The sequence below is a fragment of the Alexandromys fortis genome, unplaced genomic scaffold (genome assembly GCF_014885135.2).
Source record: "Alexandromys fortis isolate MF-2015 unplaced genomic scaffold, M_Fortis_MF-2015_v1.1 scaffold_50, whole genome shotgun sequence".
NCBI classification, from domain to species: Eukaryota; Metazoa; Chordata; class Mammalia; order Rodentia; family Cricetidae; genus Alexandromys; species Alexandromys fortis.
In genome coordinates, this window is record NW_026067932.1 from 9,059,858 (window position 1) to 9,081,113 (window position 21,256).

Genomic DNA, 21,256 nt, shown 5'->3' on the forward strand with positions numbered 1-21,256 from the left:
CATGAGCTTTAAGATGCCCTGGTACATGGCTGGCAAACCAGTTGGCCTGAGCATGAGCTCTGAACCTGGCGGCTGTCTCACTGTCGTAGCGAACTCAGAAAGGTGCAGAGTGCTTTCCTGCAGCTCGTTCTGTGGACCTGACAATCTTCAGTCTTGAGCTCCAGTCATGTTTTCAGTTAGCTTCAGAAATACTTCACTGGTTTCCAGAAGTGTTTTTAACTGATCAGGCCCCTGGAAAGCAACAAAATTTGTTACAGTCTTCAGCAACTATTAAGTAACTATTAAGAAAGCAGATACACTTGGATAAAGATGGTATTTTAATCTTTAATGTGTAAATTTAAAACTGTTGACAACGCAGTTTATGGATGCCAATGAAGAGCATATCAGTGTGAACTTTCTCATTCCTACAGGAGGCAGGATGGACCCTCAGAGACAAGGCAGTAATAGCATCCTTCAGAACAGTGTAAGTGGAAGCTCCTGTGCTGACAGTGAATACTCGTGGGCTAGCCAGTTTGTGCCGAGGGTTTTTGCATATTACTCTGAATAAGGGTCATTACTCCTTGCTCCATTTGAGAATCAGCTCTGAACTGTCCAGGCAGCCTGGTTTTCACAGGCCTGGGGATGAGGCTCAGTGTTAGAGTGCTTGGTGGCAAACACGAGACCCTGAATTCTGCCTCTAGCACCACAAAAATAAAAGGAGAAAAGACGTTCTATGATAGAAGCCTGAATTGAAATCCGTGTTGAAGAGAAGCCTAGTTTCATTGCCTATAGTGTTGGATGCTGTTCTATTTGGATTGATACTTATGAGCCAGGTGTGGTGGTGTGTAACATGATGGCCTGCTTGTTAGGGTTTCTGTCCTGCCCAGTTCCCATAGCCATTTAGCCCCAAAGAAAATCACACAGACATCTCCATAAGTTATAAACTGATTGGCTCATTAGCTCAGGCTTCTTATTAACTCTTGTAATTTATATTAACCCATTATTCTAGTATATGTTAGCCACATGGCTTGGTACCTTTTTCAGCGGGGTAGGTCATATCTTCCTTCTTCCACGTCTGGGAGGAACTTCCTTCTTCCTAGAATACTCCTGTGTTTTCATTGCCCTGCCTATACTTCCTATCTGGTTGTCCCGCCTATACTTCCTGCCTGGCTACTGGCCAGTCAGCGTTTATTTAAAACATAATTGACAGAATACAGAATTGTCCCACACCAGCTGTGTATCTGCAATCCCAGAGCTTGAGAGGTGGAGCCAGGTCAAGAGTCCAGCCTCAGCTATACTGTGGAATTGAGCTAGCCTCAACTACACAAAACCCTGTCTCAACCAAAACAAAGTATTTTAAGTTTATATTGTGATATTCTTAGATGTCATATATATATATATATATATATATTTATTCTGAATATATAAAATATAATTTAAGTATACTTATATATTTCATTTACCAAAGACTATCAGTATCTAAGCTGAACAACTTGTGTAAAGTTACTTGTTCCTTATGAGGTGGTCATGGTAAGTATTGTGGACGTTAATGGCTCAACTTATTAAAATTCATTATTTTCATCTGGGAAACTGCTGTTGCCATCAGTGGATCCTTTCCATGGAAAGGGATGAGGTATGGTCCTGCTTTGAGCATGGCTGAGGACCAAGAATGAGAGAAAATCTTGTGGTTATCTAGGAAGGAGATATTACAAGTTGTGCTCATACTTTGTGAGTAGCCTATTTTAGAAAATAAACTACATTTACATTATAGTATACATGTGCCATGAGTATTGTATGTGATGTGTGTGTATATACATCATAAGCTGAATGGTATTGCATGGCTTGTGATAAGATCATGGGTGACTGCCTTGCCCCTCCCTGTTCTTGGATCGTGCTGAAAACAACTCCTTTAAACAATTCTCGCTTTCTTTTAGTATCTAACTATGCACGCTTGAATGAAATCTTAGCTGGGTGTGGTAACCTGCCTGTAATCCCAGCATTCAGGAAGCAGAGGCAGTAAGATCTCTGTGAGTTTGAGGCCAGCCTGATCTACAGAGTGAGTTCCAGGACAGCCAGAGCTACATAGACAAAAGAGCAACAACAATAAATAAAATTCTTATTTTGCTATGCCTTTACTTTCTCACTTTTGATCGTGTATCTTCAATAAAAAGATAAGGAAGCTGGGAGGGGTGGTAAGTGCTTGAAATCCCAGAACTAGGAAGCAGGGACGGGAGGATTCTTGCCGGCTAGCCAGCCAAGCCTCCTTGGCAGATTCTAGGCCAGTTGTCTCAAAAAACAAGGTGATAGCATTCCTGAAGAACTGCAGCTGAGGTGTCCTCTGGTCTTCACACATATGTACCTGTATGTTCACACACATAGACGTACATACACAGAAAAGGTAATGGAAGGTGAAGATTTGATGACGTCCCTCTCCACATTTTCCACTCCTCTCCAGCCTTCAAGTGTTTTTAGTGGAGTTCAGTTTGATGTTTGTCTCACGATGGTGACGTACCCACAGATGAGCCACACTGTACTTGATGACCGTGTTAGGATGGTGACGTACCCACAGATGAACCACACTGTACTTGATGTCCGTGTTAGGATGGTGACGTATCTAGATGAGCCACACTGTACTTGATGACCGTGTTAGGATGGTGACGTATCTAGATGAGCCACACTGTACTTGATGTCCGTGTTAGGATGGTGACGTAACTAGATGAGCCATGCAGTGCCCAATGGTGTTGTTCATCACATACAGCTCTTTCTTTCCTGCTGTTATCTGCCTCCCTTTTTAATTTTCTTTTTCCTTTCCTGTAATTAATTCAAAATCAAATTCCACCATCTAAAGCAATTTCTTTTCCTCTTTTTTTTTTTTTTGTCTCCTGACCTTCTTCATCCTCTGGTCCAGGGCCTCTTAAGCTTTTTCAAATCACAATCTTTTTTTTTTTCCCAAGAAAATTTTGTACAGTCCAATGTGGAAGTATTTAAAATAATTATAGGAATAAAATATTTGCTAGTAATAATTTATATTGAAGTATATTGTGTGTGTATGCAAGTGTACATTTATATGATCACATGGAAGGCCGAGGTCAAACGAGGAATCCTCCTCAATCGCTCTGCACCGTATATTTAAGATGGCATCCACCTGAACGTAAGTGGTGTAAATTCAGCTGGACTATCCCCACTCCTTAGCACTGGGGTTACAGGCATGCACCACCGCAATGCAGCTTTTCACACGGATTTTTATTTGGGTCCCGGGTTCTCTATTTGTGCTGAAAGTGTTTTATCAACTGAGTCGCCTCCCCGGCCTGAGAAATTGCTGTAAAGTAACAATGTGGTTTATATGCAGTTTTTCTGTTACTAAAGATAAAGCAAGTTTGCATACTGATTAGGTGTTGTATTTAGAACATCTTCAGTGTTTTTGAAAACTGATGAATTTTTGATTTTGTTATTATAAGTGCTGAGAATGGCTCTTAACACAGATGATGTAGATGAAGTGACAGAAGTGTGTTCAGGTCCATTGTATACATTATATACATATATACATTGTATATATTGTGGAAATTCCTTGTGAAATCAGATATCTAGAGGACAGCAAGATGGCTCAGGGAGTATAAAAATACACACACAAACACACACTCACAAGGAAAACAGCAGCAACACTGGAGTGTTTAAAGATAAAGGATGTGATGTCACTGATAGCCTGGACTGCCATACAGTTTAAATGTGTTCATTATAGTATATCTAGGAAGGCAAGTTAAAATGTCTCTCCCTTCCTCCCTCCTCCCCTTTCTCTTTCCTCTCCTCTTCCCTGGACCCCATCTTCTCTGCCCCAGCTTCCCATGTAGCCAGAATTACAATCCCAGACCACCATGTTCAATATTAGGAAGGTTTCTGATCAAATGTTTAATAGTAAATAATACTGACAAGCAGCAGTGTTGAATCTTTACATGTAAAACCCAGTCATACAGAATAATTCCTTTGCTGAAATTTTTCTTTTAGGAATCATCAGATTTTTCAGCTATGTGTCTGAAGTGTCTAAAATCTTTTTTAAAGAATAGGGGTTGCTAACAAAATGGTTCAGTGAGTCAAGAACGTGCTATGCATGTCTGACCACCAGAGTTCAATCCCTGGGACTTACATACATAGAACACTGACCCCATCAAGCTGTCCTCTGACCACACACGTGTATCATGACACATACGCACCCTCACACATTTACACCCCGTCAGCTAGCAAATCATTGGTGTAGGGTGATGGAGGCGCACACCTTTAATCCCAGCACTCGGGAGGCAGAAGCAGGTGGATCTCTGTGAGGTTCAGGACAGCCAGGACTGTTACACAGAGAAACCCTGTCTCGAAAAACAAAAAATTGTTAATAAAAATGCTAAACTGAGTGGTGTTCATGACCTCAGCTGTGCTGCATAAATATTTGCTTGTAATACTAGCCTCCATTTGAAAATGGTAAACTGAAAATATAATCTTTGGAACAAGGAGATTAAGTAAAAAAAAATCTGAAAACTACTAGGTTAAAGAATGAGTATAAAAATTAGGGATGTGGGCCGGGGGTGGTGGCACACACCTTTAATCCCAGCACTCGGGAGGCATATGCAGGCCTGGTCTACAAGAGCAAGTTCCAGGACAGGCTCCAAAGCTACAGAGAAACCCTGTCTCGAAAAAGATATAGTTATATATATTAAATATTTTGCATTTTGGTAAGTTTTTGTTTCTGTTGTTGTTTTGAGAATCTTATTTCCTAGCCTAGGCTAGCCTATATCACTGGAGCCTTCTGCCCCATCTCTCAAAATACCTGGGATTACAGGTGTGTACCACCACTCCCTGTTGGTGAATTTACTTCCCCAAATGTACTTGAAATTATTTTGCTTGTTTTTTTTAAATATTGACTTATATTTTATTGAATATTACTTGCTATGATGAACTATTTTATTTCTTGTAGGTTAGTGATACAGTAAACAGTGCAAAAACTGAGCACACAGCCATGAAGGGGACCTCACTGAAAAGCAAACCAGACTTCAGAGCAGCCGACTCTAATGCTGGCTTGCATTCGCCTTTGGCGCCTAATGCTCCTCATAACAACAGCTGTGTGGCAGATATGCTCTGGAAGAGTGAAGGTACAAGGTCGCCTTTCAATAAAGCCCAACTTTATAGCACTGGCAGAGAGGTGGAGAGTCACTGAGAAGTAGACACTGTGCTGTTGGTGCTGTGTCTTGAGACTGGGCCTCACTGTGTAGTTGTGACTGGCCTGGAACTAGCAGACCATCTGCCTCTGCCTCTAAGTGCTGGGACTAAAGGCCGGGACTTACATGACGGTTTTGTTCACTTTGTTCACAGTGAACCTCAGTGACAGACTGTAAGGATGCAATTCAGTCAGGGAATTGTTGTTGACATTGATTTTGGTCAGTGTGACTGTCCTTGTGCCTGTTCTGTCACTTTGTAGCTGTATGAGGTTTGTTCATCTTGTTCCTGTTTCCACGATGCTGAGATATGGGCTGGATGGAGAGTTGTCATTTAGTAATAGCTGCCTTGCAGGTATCTGGATGACAGTAACTCAGCAGTGGGGACTGTTAATTAATCACTTGGTTCATAAGACAGCTCATACTCTGGTTATTTTTATCTGAATATTCTGTTGTACTTTGTTTTTTTTTATGTTTGTTTATTTATTTATTTATTTATTTTTGATTTTCGAGACAGGGTTTCTCTGTAGCTTTTGGTCCCTGTCCTGGAACTAGCTCTTCTAGACCAGTCTGGCCTCGAACTCACAGAGATCCGCCTGCCTCTGCCTCCCAAGTGCTGGGATTAAAGGCGTGCGCCACCACCGCCGGGCTTAATTTTTGTTTTTTAAACAGGATCTCACTCTGTGGCCCATACTAGCTGTCCTCACTATTGTAGCCTGGGCTGACCCAAAATTGTGGTCCTCCTGCCTCGGTCTATAAAGTGATGAGATCATAGGCATGATCTACCATGCCTGGTTATAGTCAGGTGCCACTGAGATACATACCTGGGATTTCAATACCTAAAATTATTTTATGAATTTTAATTCTGGACTGGGTGGTGGTGATGTACATATTTAATCCCAGCACTCAGGGAAGCAGAGGCAGGTGAATCTCTGTGAGTTCAGGGCCAGCCAGGGCTACACAGAGAAACCCTGTCTCGAAAAAAACAAACAAACAAATAAATAAAAATTATTCTGGTATATCCTTGGAATAGAAATGTAGCTTTTTAATTTTAAGATATTGTGATAGCTATTCCAAATCTAATTGTTCAGGGATTCAAATATAACAGAATAAACATTTTTAATATTTATTTATTTATTATGTATACAATATTCTGTCTGTGTGTATGCCTGCAGGCCAGAAGAGGGCACCAGACCCCATTACAGATGGTTGTGAGCCACCATGTGGTCGCTGGGAATTGAACTCAGGACCTTTGGAAAAGCAGGCAATGCTCTTAACCTCTGAGCCATCTCTCCAGCCTCCAGAATAAACATTTTTTATTTCCATTTTGAACAATAGATAAAAATACTACAGAAAGGTTATTTCCTATACTGTTCTTATTGCTCTGCTTACACAAAAGGAGCACTTTTGTTGATTTTCCTTCCTTTTTGCTTGTTTGCTTTTATTTTTTTTTTTTTTTTTTTTTTTTTTTTTTTTTTTTTTTTTTTTTTTTTTTTTTTTTTTTTTTTAGAGGCAGGGTTTTTCTTTTTATCCCTGGCTGTCCTGGAAACAGCTCTGTAGACCAGGCTGGCCTCAAACTCACAGAGAGCTGCCTGATGCTGTCTCCCAAGTGCTGGGATTCAAGGCATGTGCCACAATCACCTGACTTTTATTTTATTTTATTTTTTCTTTTGAGATAGACGCACTGTGTATCCCATACTAACCTATCCCAGGCTATCTGGCCTCAAGCTCCTAGTGATTCTCCTCCTTCACCCTTCCACGTGCTGGGATATAGGTGTGGTCTACTACACATGGAAGGGTCACTTTCTTTCCTGATGTAAAAGTATTATTTGATATAGATAAACTTGGTCCTAAACTTATATAGTTTAAAATTTCTTATTTGTAATTTTCTGTCTTACAAAGAAGTTTATATGCTGGAAACAAACTCAATCTTGAGATTTCCAGATCCTCAGTAAAATTGTTCCTGAGCAAATAGTAAAGGACAGTGCCTGAGGCATGGTAAACACCCGTGTCAGTCTCGGGAGACACTGTTTGCAGAGCGGAAGTAGCGGAGTGATATGATTACATTTGCGCTCTCACTGAAAGAAACTTCTGACTGTACCAGGGGAAGAGATGCTTTAGGCAATAACTGAAAGACTGGGTGGGGCTTCTTTTAGCCCTCTCAGATGGATGTACATAAAGATAAAACAGTGGCAAGACAGAACAGAGAAGAAACATTTTAGAGGCTCTTAGAAAGGTTTATTAATTAGACTTGACAGCTGTTGGTTATGAGAGAAAAAAGCAAATCAAATAAGACTTTTTAGTTGAACATCAGAATGAACACTGACCTCATCAGAATGAAAATGGCAGGAGCAGGAATCCAGCTGTGAACTCAGCCGAGGTCCTGGGCAGTTGAGTGTATAGGTGTGGAGTCTCGGAGGCGGCTCTCAGCTGTACAGATAGATGGAGAGGCTATCTAAGATGTAAGCTCCACAGGAGCAGAGGCCTTGTTGACATGCTCGCTGTGAGATTCCCAACAGCCAGTGCTTGACTGCTGATGACTTGTGTTTGCAGCACGGGTGCATGCAGAGAAGGATGCTCAGTTTAGGAACACCCGATAGAAGCATTACTGAAGGTCACCCAGCTGAAGACACCGAGAAAAGATAAATGTTGGGAAGGGGGTTGGTTTTTGTTTAAGATGGGCATTATGCTTTGTGACTCTTTGTATACATGTGTTTACTAGATGATCCTTCACCATCACAGAAGTAAACATAATGCCCTACAGGAAGTCTTCAGTATTGTGGGATAAATGAATATTACCCATAGGCATCACTGTTTATCTTCCACAACGGTAGAGAAGACAGAAAATGAGTAGGATCACAAATGTATTTCTGGTTTAGGCAGAGATCTCATGCTGCCCCGCACACACACATACATACCCTGAAACTGAGTGACAAGGCCATTTGCTCTATAGCTTAGTAGTAAACAGTGTCAGTTTAGAGTGGAAAAAAGCTGCGATGTCAGACATCCATGACAGGTCCAGTGCACCCTTTTCTAAACATGTTCTACCCAGTGGTTAATCCATTTCAGAGCTGTGTGCAGAACTTGTGTGTGTGTGACTCTGAAAACTGAAAGCACCAAGAAGTACACAACAAGCCAGGTGGTGTTGGCACACACCTTTAATCCCAGCACTCAGGAGGCAGAGGCAGGAGGATCTCTGTGAGTTCGAGGCCAGCCTGGTCTACAGAGTGAGTTCCAGGACAGCAAGAGAGATACATAGAGAAATTCTGTCTTGAAAAACCAAATACATACACAGACACAAAGTTTTTTTTTTCTTTGACTATTTTGGTAAGATAAGATATCACTATGTAGCCTGATCTAACTTGAGATCCTCCTGCCTCAGCCTTCTGAATGCTGAGATTATAGATGTGGATCGCTGCATCCAACTGTAGCTCTTTCTAACCCCAGTTTTAAACAAGGTCCTGCTGCCTGCCATGTTGTCATCCTTATGCTACACTGAGGTACCATCCCTCATCCCAGTGTATTCCCTGCTTCTTTATGTTAATCAGCACACACTAAGATGGAGCTTATCTCCTCTACTGTGAATAAACTCAACAAACTCTTTTCCTTAGGAAGGATTAGTCCAGGGGCCGGGATGGCTCAGAGATTAAGAGCACCAGATGCCCTTCCAGAGGTCCTGAGTTCAATTCCCAGCAACCACATGGTGGCTCACAACCATCTGTAATGAGGTCTGGCGCCCTCTTCTGGCCTTCATGCATACAAGCAGGCAGAGCACTGCACACATAATAAGTAGCTGAATCTTAAAGATTAGTGCAGAGGATTAGCAGTCCTCCAAGCCTGAGTGATTGCTGACTTTGTCACTGGTTCTCGTGTTCTTGGAGCTGGGTTTCATCCTTGGTAAATGTCCTCTTTCACTCTAGCCGTCATAAACCCTTATGAAAGGAACATTGTGATTAGTTAGATTGATTATTGATATCTCTGGCTATATTTCCCAGGTCCAGGTGTGTGTGTGCACATGCGTGCATGTGTCCACAGATGTGCATTTGTGTGCATGCAAAGGCTAGAGACACCTTGTGTGTCTTCCTCAGTCCTTCTCCACCCTGTTTTTTGAGATAGGATCTCTAATTTGTACGTGAAGCTTGCTAATTTAGCTAAGCTGGCTAACCAACAAGCCCCAGAGATCTGCCTCTCTCTGCCTCCCCAGCACTGGGATAATAGGATCACGTGCAGGTTTTTACGTGGGTCCTGGGATTGAACTCACTGAGCTATCTCCCAGGCTTCTTCTAATCATGGAAAATATGCACACTATGGACTCTAAGTGTTTGGGGCATTAAATACCCTCTGTATTTATGAACTGTCTTTTAACATATCTGAGTGATTATTGAATACTAAACTGATGGTTTGATTTTCAGTTGATGAAATATGTGCTCGGCCTGCAACTAAGATCAGCCGTGTAGAGGTGCATGCTGCAGCAGTGCCGTTTTCTGTAAGTACGTGGTCTGCTGGTGATGCATGTCATGGATGAGGATGTGTGTTTGAATACAGAGGCTCTCAGGGCTCATGTAGTGAGGAATTGATTTAAATTCAGAAGTAGGGTGATGAGAAGGAAGTGTTCATAATATATTCAGTGAAAAAAGATGGCTACAATAATAATGCATATTTTGTCCCAGTTTGGATGTAAAAATTCATTTAGTACACATATTTCACACTGAGTATACCAACTCACATTGCACTCACAGTTGCTAGGGGACTATCTCTGGGTGTGAGGGCACAGATAATTTTAATATTCTTCCCCATGCTTTCTCTATTGTATGAACATACATACATACATGTGCAGTAATGTAAATTACATTAATGGTTAAAAGAATTTGTTAAGGGAACAGAAGTACTTGAATAACTACTTAATAGGAGACAACAGAACATTACTATAATAGGTTGACATACATATAGACTAGCCCAAAATTCGGACATTGAGTTGTTTTATGTATGGTCATAATGGATCTGCATATTGCCAAACTTTAGTGCTTGCTACATGTCTTAACAGATACACTAGGATTGCCTTAATTAGATGAAAATGAGGATCATGCATCAGACTGTTTTTAGGGTTTTCACCTTTCTAGAACATTAAAGTCTGTGTTTGCAGACTCTTCTCAGGGAAGGGTTATTAAATGGAGAGATTTCCCTTCTGAATCTGTCCTGTGCATGTCAGTCACAGTTGTGTTGTTCCTTCAGTCGGAGTCAGCAGGTGCTCCGGAACGGTCTCTGAGGCCTTGTTACAGCGCAGCGAAGGGAGCCGAGCTCAGAGCTGCTCCTGGCCCGAGTCACAGGAAGCGGCAGCCATGCCGCGTGCACTTAAGACAGAAATAAACACTGAAGTGCACTTTGGTTTTGAGCTTCTGGGAACAATGTCCCATTTACAAGAAGATGATTTTAAAAGGTTAGTTCCAGGGATAGGATAACGCACCACCGAAAGTAGCATAAGTTGGAGGAGGTCTGATTCTGAAGCAGAGAGGGGTGTGCAGCTTACTCTGCTCTTTCAGTACATAGTGAAGCATATTCACATCACGTGTTTGTCTTGGACATTTTTTCTCTGTTTAGGTTTGGAGAAGCACAGATATTTCACATACAAAGATCACTGGATCTCTGCTTGTTGGTTTTGAACCTAGAGAAAAGGCCAACTTGGAATGGAGCTTCCTACCTGTTCCTCTTGGAGCAGATAGTGGCATTCTCTGATAGGATTACTCTTTCTGAGGGTCTCTGAAATGACAGCTGGCATTTTAACCTGCCACTGACGGGGAAACACGCTAACTGCAGCCAGGTTAATAGTAGCGGGCTCCTGCCAGGAGTCCCCGTTACACCATGGTGAATTGGCATCCCCATCCCATTTTCAGTTGGCCCAGTCTGTTGAGACCGTGTTCGTTCTGAGCTAATGTTCATCATGAGCTGATAATGTGTGCTCTTCACCCGTGAACGCTCTTGACAAAAGTCTTGACATTTCTGTACTCAATAAGGTCTTCATAAATTTTCCTTTCTCTAAAATTAGAAAGAGACACCTTCAAATCCAGTGGCCATTTTGAAAACAGAACATCAATGGTGTGATGTGGGAATTTTTAAAAACAACACCGCTTTGGTGAGCCAGTTTTACTTGCTGCCAAAAGGAAAACAAAGTATGTCAAAGGTAACTGTTGGTGTTTTTTTACATTTTGAGGGCTGATGATATAATTGGCAGGATGCATGTCTAGCGTATGTGTAAGTTTGGCTACAATTCCTGACACTTCAAAAAGCAAGCTAAATATACAAGAAGTGAATTATGAACCCCAAGAATGAGATTAGTTTTAATAACTCTGATTCCGGTCATTTGAGGGAAGGAAATTGAGATCTTTCCAAGGTGTATTATCGAGAGCTCTGCATATGTAATCATCTTACATTCTTTAATGCTGCCTTTGTAATAGGACATCATCATTTCATTTAAAAAATACTTTGCCAGGTGGTGGTGGCTACACCTTTAATCCCAGCACTCAGGAAGCAGAGACAGCCTGGTTCACACAGTGAGTTTCAGAACAGCCAAGGATACACAGAGAGACCATTTTAGAAAAAGCAAAAGACAAACAACCACAATGAGAAAAACCTGCATCAAACTGGGCATGATGGCACACGTGCTCAGTAGGCAGAGGCAGCAGATCTCTGTGAGTTTGAAGTCATCTGAGTCTATATAGTGAGTTCCAGGACAGCCAGGGTTACATGGTGAGAGCCTGTCTCAACAAAAAAGAGCTGTACCCAATTATTTCAGATAAGGGGTACCCCGTTACCCTATCTGTCTCTCAGCACACACGTGAAATCTCGCTATCAGGTACACACATCATCTATCAGTTTAGTTTCTCTGGCAAAGCTTTTGGCATTCTTCCCTCTTTTTCACATTGAATATTTTTAATCATTTTATTTTATTATTGTTGTTGTAATTTAGTTTTTTTGGACAGGGTTTTCCTGTATAACTCTGGCTGTCCTGGAACTGGCTCTGTAAACCTGGCTGGCTGACCTCAAACTCACAGGGATCTGCCTGCCTGTGGCTCCCAAGTGTGTGTGCCGCCACCACCTGGTGAATATTTCCAGTTCTTGATTTTAAAAAAGTCTAGTAAGCCATCATTACTTTTATGGCTACTGAAATCCCTGGCTGGGGATGAATCTGTGTCCTTAGAAGGTTATATCCATCGTAAAGCATACTAGCTACCTAATTTTTCTTTAAGAACAAAAGAGCAAAATTTGCAGCTAGTAAACTTGAGTTTGAGTTTCTAGTTCCAGTATTCCTCAGTGTGAACAGAAGCAAGTCAGTGGTCTGACCTCTCTGAGGCCTGGTATCTTCCTGTAGATGAGCAGGCTTCAGACGGGATGCTCTGCTGCCACTCTGGTGCCACGGCGTGCAGATGTTAGGAAGGTACAGATGTGAGGGTATTGCCACCCAGGAGCATAGCATTATTTAACATCTGTTCAGTGTCCTGAACTCACAGAGATCCGCCTGCCTCTGCCTCCCAAGGGCTGGGATTAAAGGCGCACGCCACCACCGCCCGAGCTTAGTCTCTCCTTCTCCTCAGGCTTGCTTCCCTGTCTCTAAAGGCACTGTTCCCAGGAAGAGGACTGTGTGACAGACAGACAGCAGGTCTAATCCTTCTCCAAGTCAAGTTCACATGGGGGGGGGTTTGTTCTGTTTGTTGTGGTATCACTTCTGGTTTTTTGGTTTAGTTTTTCCTGCCTTTCCCCTTAGAGTCAGAGGTTCAGATCATCTTCCATTGGATAGGAATCTGATTCGGGAAGGGCCTTGATGGGTTCTATAGTAGAGATTTACCCTTGGAGTAAGAGAGGGAAATTGGTCCCTCAAATACAGCTGTTTCTTCAAAAGTTTTGTTGTTTAATAACAATCAAGTAATTATAACTTTGTAATAATAAATGTACCTGCTTGTCTGACTCATGTATCCCTTACATTTTAGGTAGGAAATGCAGATGTGCCTGACTACAGTTTACTAAAGAAACAGGATCTTATTCCTGGAACAGTTTATAAATTCAGGGTTGCTGCAATCAACGGTTGTGGAATAGGCCCTTTCAGCAAAATCAGTGAATTTAAAACATGTATCCCTGGCTTTCCTGGAGCTCCTTCTACAGTCCGGATTTCCAAGGTAATCTGTCAGGTCCAGTGAGACTTGTCAGTGGTGCAAATGATTTGAAACTTCTGTGTTTACAGATTTTTACTAGCACTTGTGGAAGATCCCTCAGAGAGGTGGGTTAAATGTGTAAATGTATGTTTAGGGAGCCATGCATGGTATTTTTCAACCCCAAATTACAAGCAAGTAGAGTTTGAGCATGAAGCCACTGGGCTGGAGATGAGTTTGTATTGTCTTGTTTCCACCAGGCAGAGCTCATGGAGAGTTTGAAGTTTTAGAACATACGAAGTTGTTTGTATTTATAAATATCTCTTGCCTTTGTTAAGGAAGAAAACCCCTTTTGGGGGACACAATAGACAGAGTATGGACACTCAGTCTCACTTGGTGAAGTGTGTGTAAACTCCAGAGCCAGTTACAGTAAAGTCATAGTCAGCGGTTGTGATATCCAGGGCAGTGACAGAGGGCAGGCTCTGTGTTCTAAGACAGGATAAGTGATATAGAGTCTCTGGTTCTTCTCTAGAATGTCGAAGGGATCCACCTTTCCTGGGAGCCTCCAACTTCACCTTCTGGAAACATTTTGGAATACTCAGCCTACTTGGCTATTCGCACAGCACAGATGCAAGATAATCCAAGCCAGCTTGTGTTCATGAGGATCTACTGTGGCCTGAAAACCTCATGTGTCGTGACTTCTGGGCAACTTGCAAATGCACACATTGACTACACGTCTAGACCTGCTGTTGTGTTCCGGATATCGGCCAAGAATGAGAAGGGCTACGGACCAGCCACGCAAGTTCGGTGGCTTCAAGGTAACAATAAGAAGGCTCCTTTGAGTTGAGTTGTTTTTATTAACGCTGTTGTGATGGTTATTTATTAGTAACTGGTTATGAAGATGTGTTCTTTGAGAGTATTCTCTGACTGTATTTCTAGCAGTTATGAATTTGAGTTTGTAAATTGTTCTTCAAATGTATTTGCTCACTTCTAGATCCCAATAAAAATAGAAAGAAGCAAAGACTGAAAATTAGTATATGGATTCTTCCTTACCCATGTAGCTACTCATAAAGAAAAAAATAGCAAAGCAAAGATAAAAGCTGTAAGGTGCATTGCCCCTTATCTTTTATGAAGGCTCTGTAACTCAGTCGCCCTACAGCGACTGAGTTGAGTCTAGGAAGTGGCTGTTGTAGGCCTTGCTGTGGCGAAGGTGGGCCCCGTGGTAAATGCCCTTCAGCTCTGCCCAGGAGCAGGTGCTCTTCCACCAGCTGCTGCCCAGTGCACAGGTTTTCTGCACTGACCTTAGTAGCCACTTTATTCCCTTATTATAGTTCTCGCAAGCTTAAGAAATTAAAAGGAAAAGACAAGCTCAGGAACTCTGTTTTTATTTCCTGAGAATCATAGCAAACTATGAAAATGATAGTGGCTAGTCTTCTATATATGACCACTATATCTGAATATATCTTCAGCTAAAGCACTCAACCTGTCTGGCCCTTAATACCTGCACTAGCAGGTGAAGGTCCTTTCAGCTCTCAACTGTGTTTCCCCTAGAAGTTGGGTGCAGCCTGCACACTGTGCTTGTCAGCAGCAGTCTTCCTGGCTGTCCAGCTGTGCTCTCCGTCACTTCAGTAGAAAGCAGAGCGTGTCCTCCTCTTGAAGAAATAAGCACCTTAATAGGACACAAGTTTTTAAATAGTGTTTTAAACATTTGTAAGATTTTTGTAAATGCTCTAGATGTTTTATTTTTGCATTATTTTTACCTCAAAATTGTTTACGCTTTTTTATACCAGAAATAAAAGCATTAGACAGCCAGTCCAGGCTCCTGACCACCGAGAGATGCAGATAACCCTGTGGCCATTGGCTGCAGATGACTTTCTCTACACCTTCTCGAGTCTCAGTTTGACCGCATAGTCAGTTTGGAAACGAATATGTGTAGAGCAATAACTGCAGAAGATATTTCAGGCTGAGAGCTGCCGTAACTGTAGGAGCGCAGGTCTAGCTAGCTTGCTTTGCCACACAATCTCAATGCCAGTGTAGAGGGCTGAGCAGCTGTGCCCTCCAACTTTACATATGATATGCCCAGTGAAGATGACTCTAATTGTGAAGAATTGATATATATGCCAGTTACTAACTTAAAGTGTATAGAATATTTTAATATATGATTTTTGTAAAGACTGGGATTTTTATACTACAGTATTTGTAATTAATGCGTCTCACTAATTAAATTTCTCTTGAAGAAAATATGCAAATTGTTAGACACACGAGTGGTCTCTGAGCTCTGGCGATAAAGACAAACGCACTCGTCTGGTGTTGGTAGGAGGCCTTTCTGGGGCACATGAATCCTTAGTCATTAAATGGGTACTTTCCAAGCAGTATTTACAGGGAGCACCTCTGGTTGGTCATCTAGCAGCTCCCGTGGGGAGAGTCACCCCGCCTTCATTTCACGTGTGTGCTTTGCTTTGGGCAGTGCTTGCTTTTTGCACTAGTAGACTTTGAACTTACCTCACTGTTATGTTTATAGTCATTTGTGTAGCTTCCATGATGTGTTTGATAGAAGCTAAACATGTCTTAACCAAAGTTACATGGTATGTATGCAGATTTGCACATAGGGAGTGGCAGGCTTTGTTGTATGCGTGTGCTCAGCTTAGAAGAATAGCCAGTTACAGGAAGTGTATGCTTCAAGACCAATTACTTTACTAGAAAATCTTGTCTTTCAATCCCTATTCTCTGCATTAACAGTTTACATCTTGAAACATTTATCTTATTGTTGAGGAATAAAATTGATGTAAAGCAGACTAGAATGTTGGTTTTGTGTGTGCACTTTTTTTTTTTTATCTATTTAGTATGTGACATAGTTTATTTTGCTTAAAGAAATCTTCTATTCTAGACCAGGAGACAGATAGGAGCCCATGGTTCTAACATACAATTTGCTTCTTTGACAAAAGAGTGGCCTTTATATACCAAGCGATTTGTTAAAATAATAAATCTTTTTTTCCTTGAGAATTGCCCAAATTGTATCTTTTTCATCATTGGCCTACTTCCTTAAGCATAAGTCATGTTCGTTTCTGTAATGGGACTGGTGACTGAAGGATGCGCTTTAGCAGGTGTGTGTGGCTTTAGTGTTGTTAGCAGATGCTGCATAGGACGTGTCACGCCGGCACAGGCATGGAGCTCACGAGCACGCGCACACTGTGAAGCTGTGGTCTGCATCATGCAGACTTGGTTTTCTTTTCCCACATCTCTTCCTCCTTCCTCTTTTTTTCCCTTAGTGTTGGGGATTGAACTTGGGTCCCCGGGCAACTAGGCTGGTGCTCTACACCAAGCTACACCCCACCCAGGCAGATATCTCTTACTAAGAGGATCGACATCAAGTTAAATTTCTTTCTTTCCTCTGCGAGCTGCATAACCGTCTGTTTCACAGCCTCTGTCCTGTGTTCTGGACTTTGGTTCAAATAGGAAGTAAAAATAGCGCATGCTCTTAGAATTATGTTTTCTAAAATATTGTATTGACTTTATTTTAGCTTAGCAAATTATTTTGTCAATTTAACTAGAAATAAGTTATATATAAACTCAATCTGTATTTAAAGATTCAAATCTAATTGCATGTATGAGGCACTTTTGCCCTGTAATCCAATTACATGTATAATAATCATCTGTAGAGAAGTAAAACTGTTGATCAGTTATTTCAAAGACTTGTAGACTGCTTGAGTATGTGCTGTAACAGGACTTTTATTTTAAAGTGATAGCACTTATAACATGACCGTTTGCTCCATTCTGTCGGGAGTGGTCAGTGTTTGGAGCTCCTGTAGTCATCTACTCCCCATGGAGAGACCGGAAGTAGGCTTGGCTTTGCCGTCTGAGGTGGGACTGTTATTTCCTAGGACTGATTTTAGGCAGTTCTCTGTATTGTGTACCGATGATATGGAAAATAAATGCCCCTTTTCTATGAACAATTAGAAATGTTATTATTTCTTTTGAGTGATGCAGAGTAGTGGTGGCAGAGCCAGTCTGTGGGATGCTGATGCGTGTGCCGTTCACTTGAACACAAAGGTAGTCTCAGCTGAAGATGGACGGTCTAGAAACTGAAGTTAGATAGTGGGCAGGAGTCATTTTCTCCAAGATTTGATGCTCACTTGCCCCCTACTGTGTTACAATTGTGCTGAGCTGTGTGCAGGTAAACAGACAGATGGCTCCAAGAAAAGTCTAGACTTGTCTCCCCTTTGGGGTCTTCTGTACTTGTGGAGCTGTCTTTCCTTTAAGCTTCTCACCCTTCTTGGTTCACAGCAGCCAGGTCTATCCTGCTACTCCGTTGAGCTGGCTCTAACAAAAACCAGGCAGAATGCCACATTTTCAGATCTAGGAGGCTCTCTCCTTGCATTGCATCTTGGCGTCTGCACAGCTCCTCACGTCTGTGATGCACATCTGTCGCTCTTTACTCTTCGTCCTGTCTGCACTCCACGTTTCCACTCCTGCCACTTCTATGAACTCGACCATCCTGACCACACTTTCCCTGGCCTCCTCACCTCACGGAGCTCCAGCTGCTGCGCAGTCTCAAGAACGTTGTCCCCTTAGTTGTTAGCATTGTCCCTTTCTGGTCTCTGATGGTGGGTGTTTGCACAGAGACTGGGTTTTCATGCTCTTCCATCCTGGGCCATTAATAGCACGTAAATAACTGAACAGGCTGGTGAAGACATTGGCCACCCTTGGAGTCTTCCGTTCCCCAGTCTCAAGCCATGATCAGAATGGGGTGGTTCAGGGAGAGTGGCTCTAGTGCATTTATGGCACTGGGGACATGGACGTTTCAGCTTTGTCTTGCCTTACCCTGCACTGGGTTCCTAACTAAGGAACCTACAGGATAAATAACGGGTTGAGGAGGGTCTAATCTTCAGTTGTTTGAGGATGTAATGAGATCGGTGGGCATAGAGACACTAGAAGATCAAAATGATCTAGAAATTTGTTAGACCTAAAAATCTCTTGGTTTTGTTGTCTTTTTGTATATTTTTTGTTTTGAGACAGGGTCTCACTGTGTAGCCCTGCCTGTCCTGAAACTTACCATGAAGACCAGGCTGTCCTTGAACTCCCAGAGATCTGCCTGCCTCTGCCTCCTGAGTGCTGAGATTGAAGAAGTGCGCTACCACATGGGGCAGAAATCAGTCAGTTGTTCTGACACTAGAAAGCTAGGTAGCGGTTTAAGCACAGAGAGCTGCTGGGGACTGCCGGCTGGCTTAGAACTGCACTCCTGCTGCTCTCTGGGGCGGGCGGGCCAGTGTCGGTCCTTGAAAGCTTGCTGGGCATGCTACTGCTGCCTTTCATTCCATAACCTAGGCTCACCTGGAACTCCTGGCAGTCCTCTGCCTCTCAGGTGCTGGCTTACAGGCCTGAGTCACCGCACTTGATTTAAGGGAAGCAAGATGCCCTTGGCTTCCTTCCTTCAGGTATAGTTAGAATTGTCCTTGTATATTTCTGTAACTACAATGTATTATTCTGATCATGCATGGAAAAACAGACTGTAGTGTCCTGGAAGAAATAAAAAGAGGTCTGTGCAGGGAATGAAAGCTGTAAAATCTCAGGACAGTTAACCTCCTGATTCCAAACGGCTCTCTACCTCCCTATCCGTGTGCTGCTCTGTCCTTGGCAGAACTAAAATTTAAGAGAAAGAAAATGTATACTTGGGGAGGTGTCCCGATCCTAACAGGTTGATCTAGTAAAACAAAGCATGGCAGGTGCTTGGCAGTTTGGAAGTTCCCAGTGTTTGATGCATTCCAGTTGTCCATTCCAATTCAATGTGATGAGATTCTGGGTTGTGCAGCCAGCGAGGTGTGTGCACACGTGTGTTGTTGGTGGGACAGCCACAGCAGCTCCCGCTACTGGTGTTAGGTAGAGCTGAGTGTTGCTGCCATGACTAGTCTGCCCTGAACCACTCCATAAACCAAGCAGAGAAAAACTTCAGCTGCTGATGGCTTCAGTACTTCAAGAGCTCTTTTGTTTTTCAGATTTCTGAATTGAAGACCAGATTTTTTAGTGAATTCCCTGAACTAGGAGAAATAGTACCTTAACTGCTGCAAGCCCATAAAATGGCACAGACAGGGGTGATGTTGGCAGACAGTCTCTAGAAATAGGTGATGTTGACATTTTTTGACACCCAGAAGGAAGCTGTCCTGTAGGGAGGCAGTTGAGAATGGCTCTGTGTGGCCCAGGTTGTAGACACTTAGCCTACAAATGCACAATCAGGAAACAGCATTCAGTAAGGAGTTTACCCTTTACCTTACCCTAGGCTAGCTCAGACCTTGTGCAGTCCAGGCTGACCTTGAACTTGCAGCCCCACTAGGCAGGGTTCATTATCTGCTATACAGAAAGAATTACACACAGTGAGAAAAGTTCTCATGCAAGGATGAGTGGTGGCTGTGGGCTGGTGTGGAAGGGCAAGGTTGTAGTTCTGTAAACTCACTGGCTCTGCCTGCTCCCGTGAAGAATCGTCCACACTTGGTTGTCTTGTATGTTACGGACTTGCCCCTTGATGGTTGCACAGCGGTGACTGAAGAGCGATGCCGTGTTTGGTGGAGTTTTGTGAAACAGTGCATGCCAACCATAAACCGTCTGGGTGGAAAGGTAAAACGACGAGACTTGTCAAGCTTCACTTAGAAGCAGAGCGTTCTTCACGCCTAGAAATCTCTCTGCCCCATCTCCTCTCTCTTCATACACACCATACAGTGTACATGCTCTGGATTTGTTTCTAGTAATTATTTCTGTGCTTTCACTTGTAGCTCTATCATACATGTGTATGCTCTAAATAAAATGTTTAGATTTACCTGGTTTTGGACTTGTTTGTAAGAGTAATCATGACGTATGTATTCTCCTGTGACATACTTTTCTGGTATTTTTTCAAAACTTACATCCATGTTTATGCACATGCCTGTATTTCATGTTTCATTGCTACATAATATTCCATTGTATTACTGTTGTACAGTTCTATCTGCTCTTCTGTCTACCAGGGTTGGGTTTATTGCTTTCAGTTTTCGCTACTGCAGACAGTGCTGCTGTGGACACTGTGCCCACCTGCAATGTAAACCTGTGTTCCTTGCTGTACTCAGTGTTGAGACCATGACTGACACAGGACAGACCCTCAATAAATAAATGTCTGAGGAATGTGACGCTTCTCGTACCCTCTCCTTGCATGTTCTCCTTGCATGTGCAGTTCTCGGGCAGCTGAGACACCACGGAGGCATTTGTTACGCTCACTGCTTCCCACAGTGTAAGTATTGTCCTGGCGTGTGCCAGGCCCGCATGTGCATGCTTTGAGTCTTTAAGTCTCCACTTTAGTTTCACACGTGGGAAGTACGAGTAGGCACATGCAGCGTGTGCTGTAGCTCTGAGCGCCTCAGTTTTTAAGAATCTAAGAGGTTCAGAGATGAGCAGTTTGCATGCCGCAGCTTGCAGAAGTCACTGCTAAGCTGGGCTCCCAAGTGCTCTCACCAGCAGCACAGCTGGATGCCTATTATACAGTATCTCATGGTGGGTTTAATTGGCATTTCCCCGTTACTGGTGGGTTCAGTAACGCTTCCATACGTGGTCCTCTTCTGTGAATAGTGATTAGTGTCTTTTGAGCACATTTGATAAACTGTCTTTCATTGATGCCTATGGTTTCTATGTATGTTCTGGATGTCAGTCCTTGGCCGGTGGTTCACAAATTTCCTACCAAATCCGTGCACTGTCTTTTGGAGTTGTGTTGAGTATGCTAATCAACTTGGAGGAAACGCCCATTTTTCTCCTTGTGTCTTCCCGGTCAGAAGCACTATATGTCTTTCCAGTGATTATGCCTTCTGTTTGTTTTGAGACAGGGTTTCTCTGTGCTCCTGGCTGTCCTGGAACTCACTCTGTAGACCAGGCTGGCCTCGAACTCACAGAGATCCACCTGCCTCTGCCTCCCGAGTGCTGGGATTA

General features: G+C 42.7%; 1 protein-coding gene across 2 annotated transcripts in view; it reads left to right on the forward strand.

Moving 5' to 3' along the window:
• Positions 1 to 20,449, forward strand: part of Hcfc2 (host cell factor C2) — a 32,982-nt gene extending 12,533 nt beyond the window's left edge. The window contains exons 9-14 of one of the 2 annotated variants that reach the window (XM_050145715.1): positions 411 to 463; positions 4,937 to 5,111; positions 9,587 to 9,660; positions 11,218 to 11,352; positions 13,157 to 13,342; positions 13,848 to 20,447. In XM_050145715.1, the coding sequence (XP_050001672.1) occupies positions 411 to 463; positions 4,937 to 5,111; positions 9,587 to 9,660; positions 11,218 to 11,352; positions 13,157 to 13,342; positions 13,848 to 14,162 (938 nt within the window). In that variant the 3' untranslated portion in view covers positions 14,163 to 20,447. Of the gene's footprint in view, positions 1 to 410; positions 464 to 4,936; positions 5,112 to 9,586; positions 9,661 to 11,217; positions 11,353 to 13,156; positions 13,343 to 13,847 lie in introns of both variants that reach the window. The other variant, XM_050145716.1, reaches the window with a different exon arrangement.
• Positions 20,450 to 21,256: the final 807 nt, after the last annotated feature.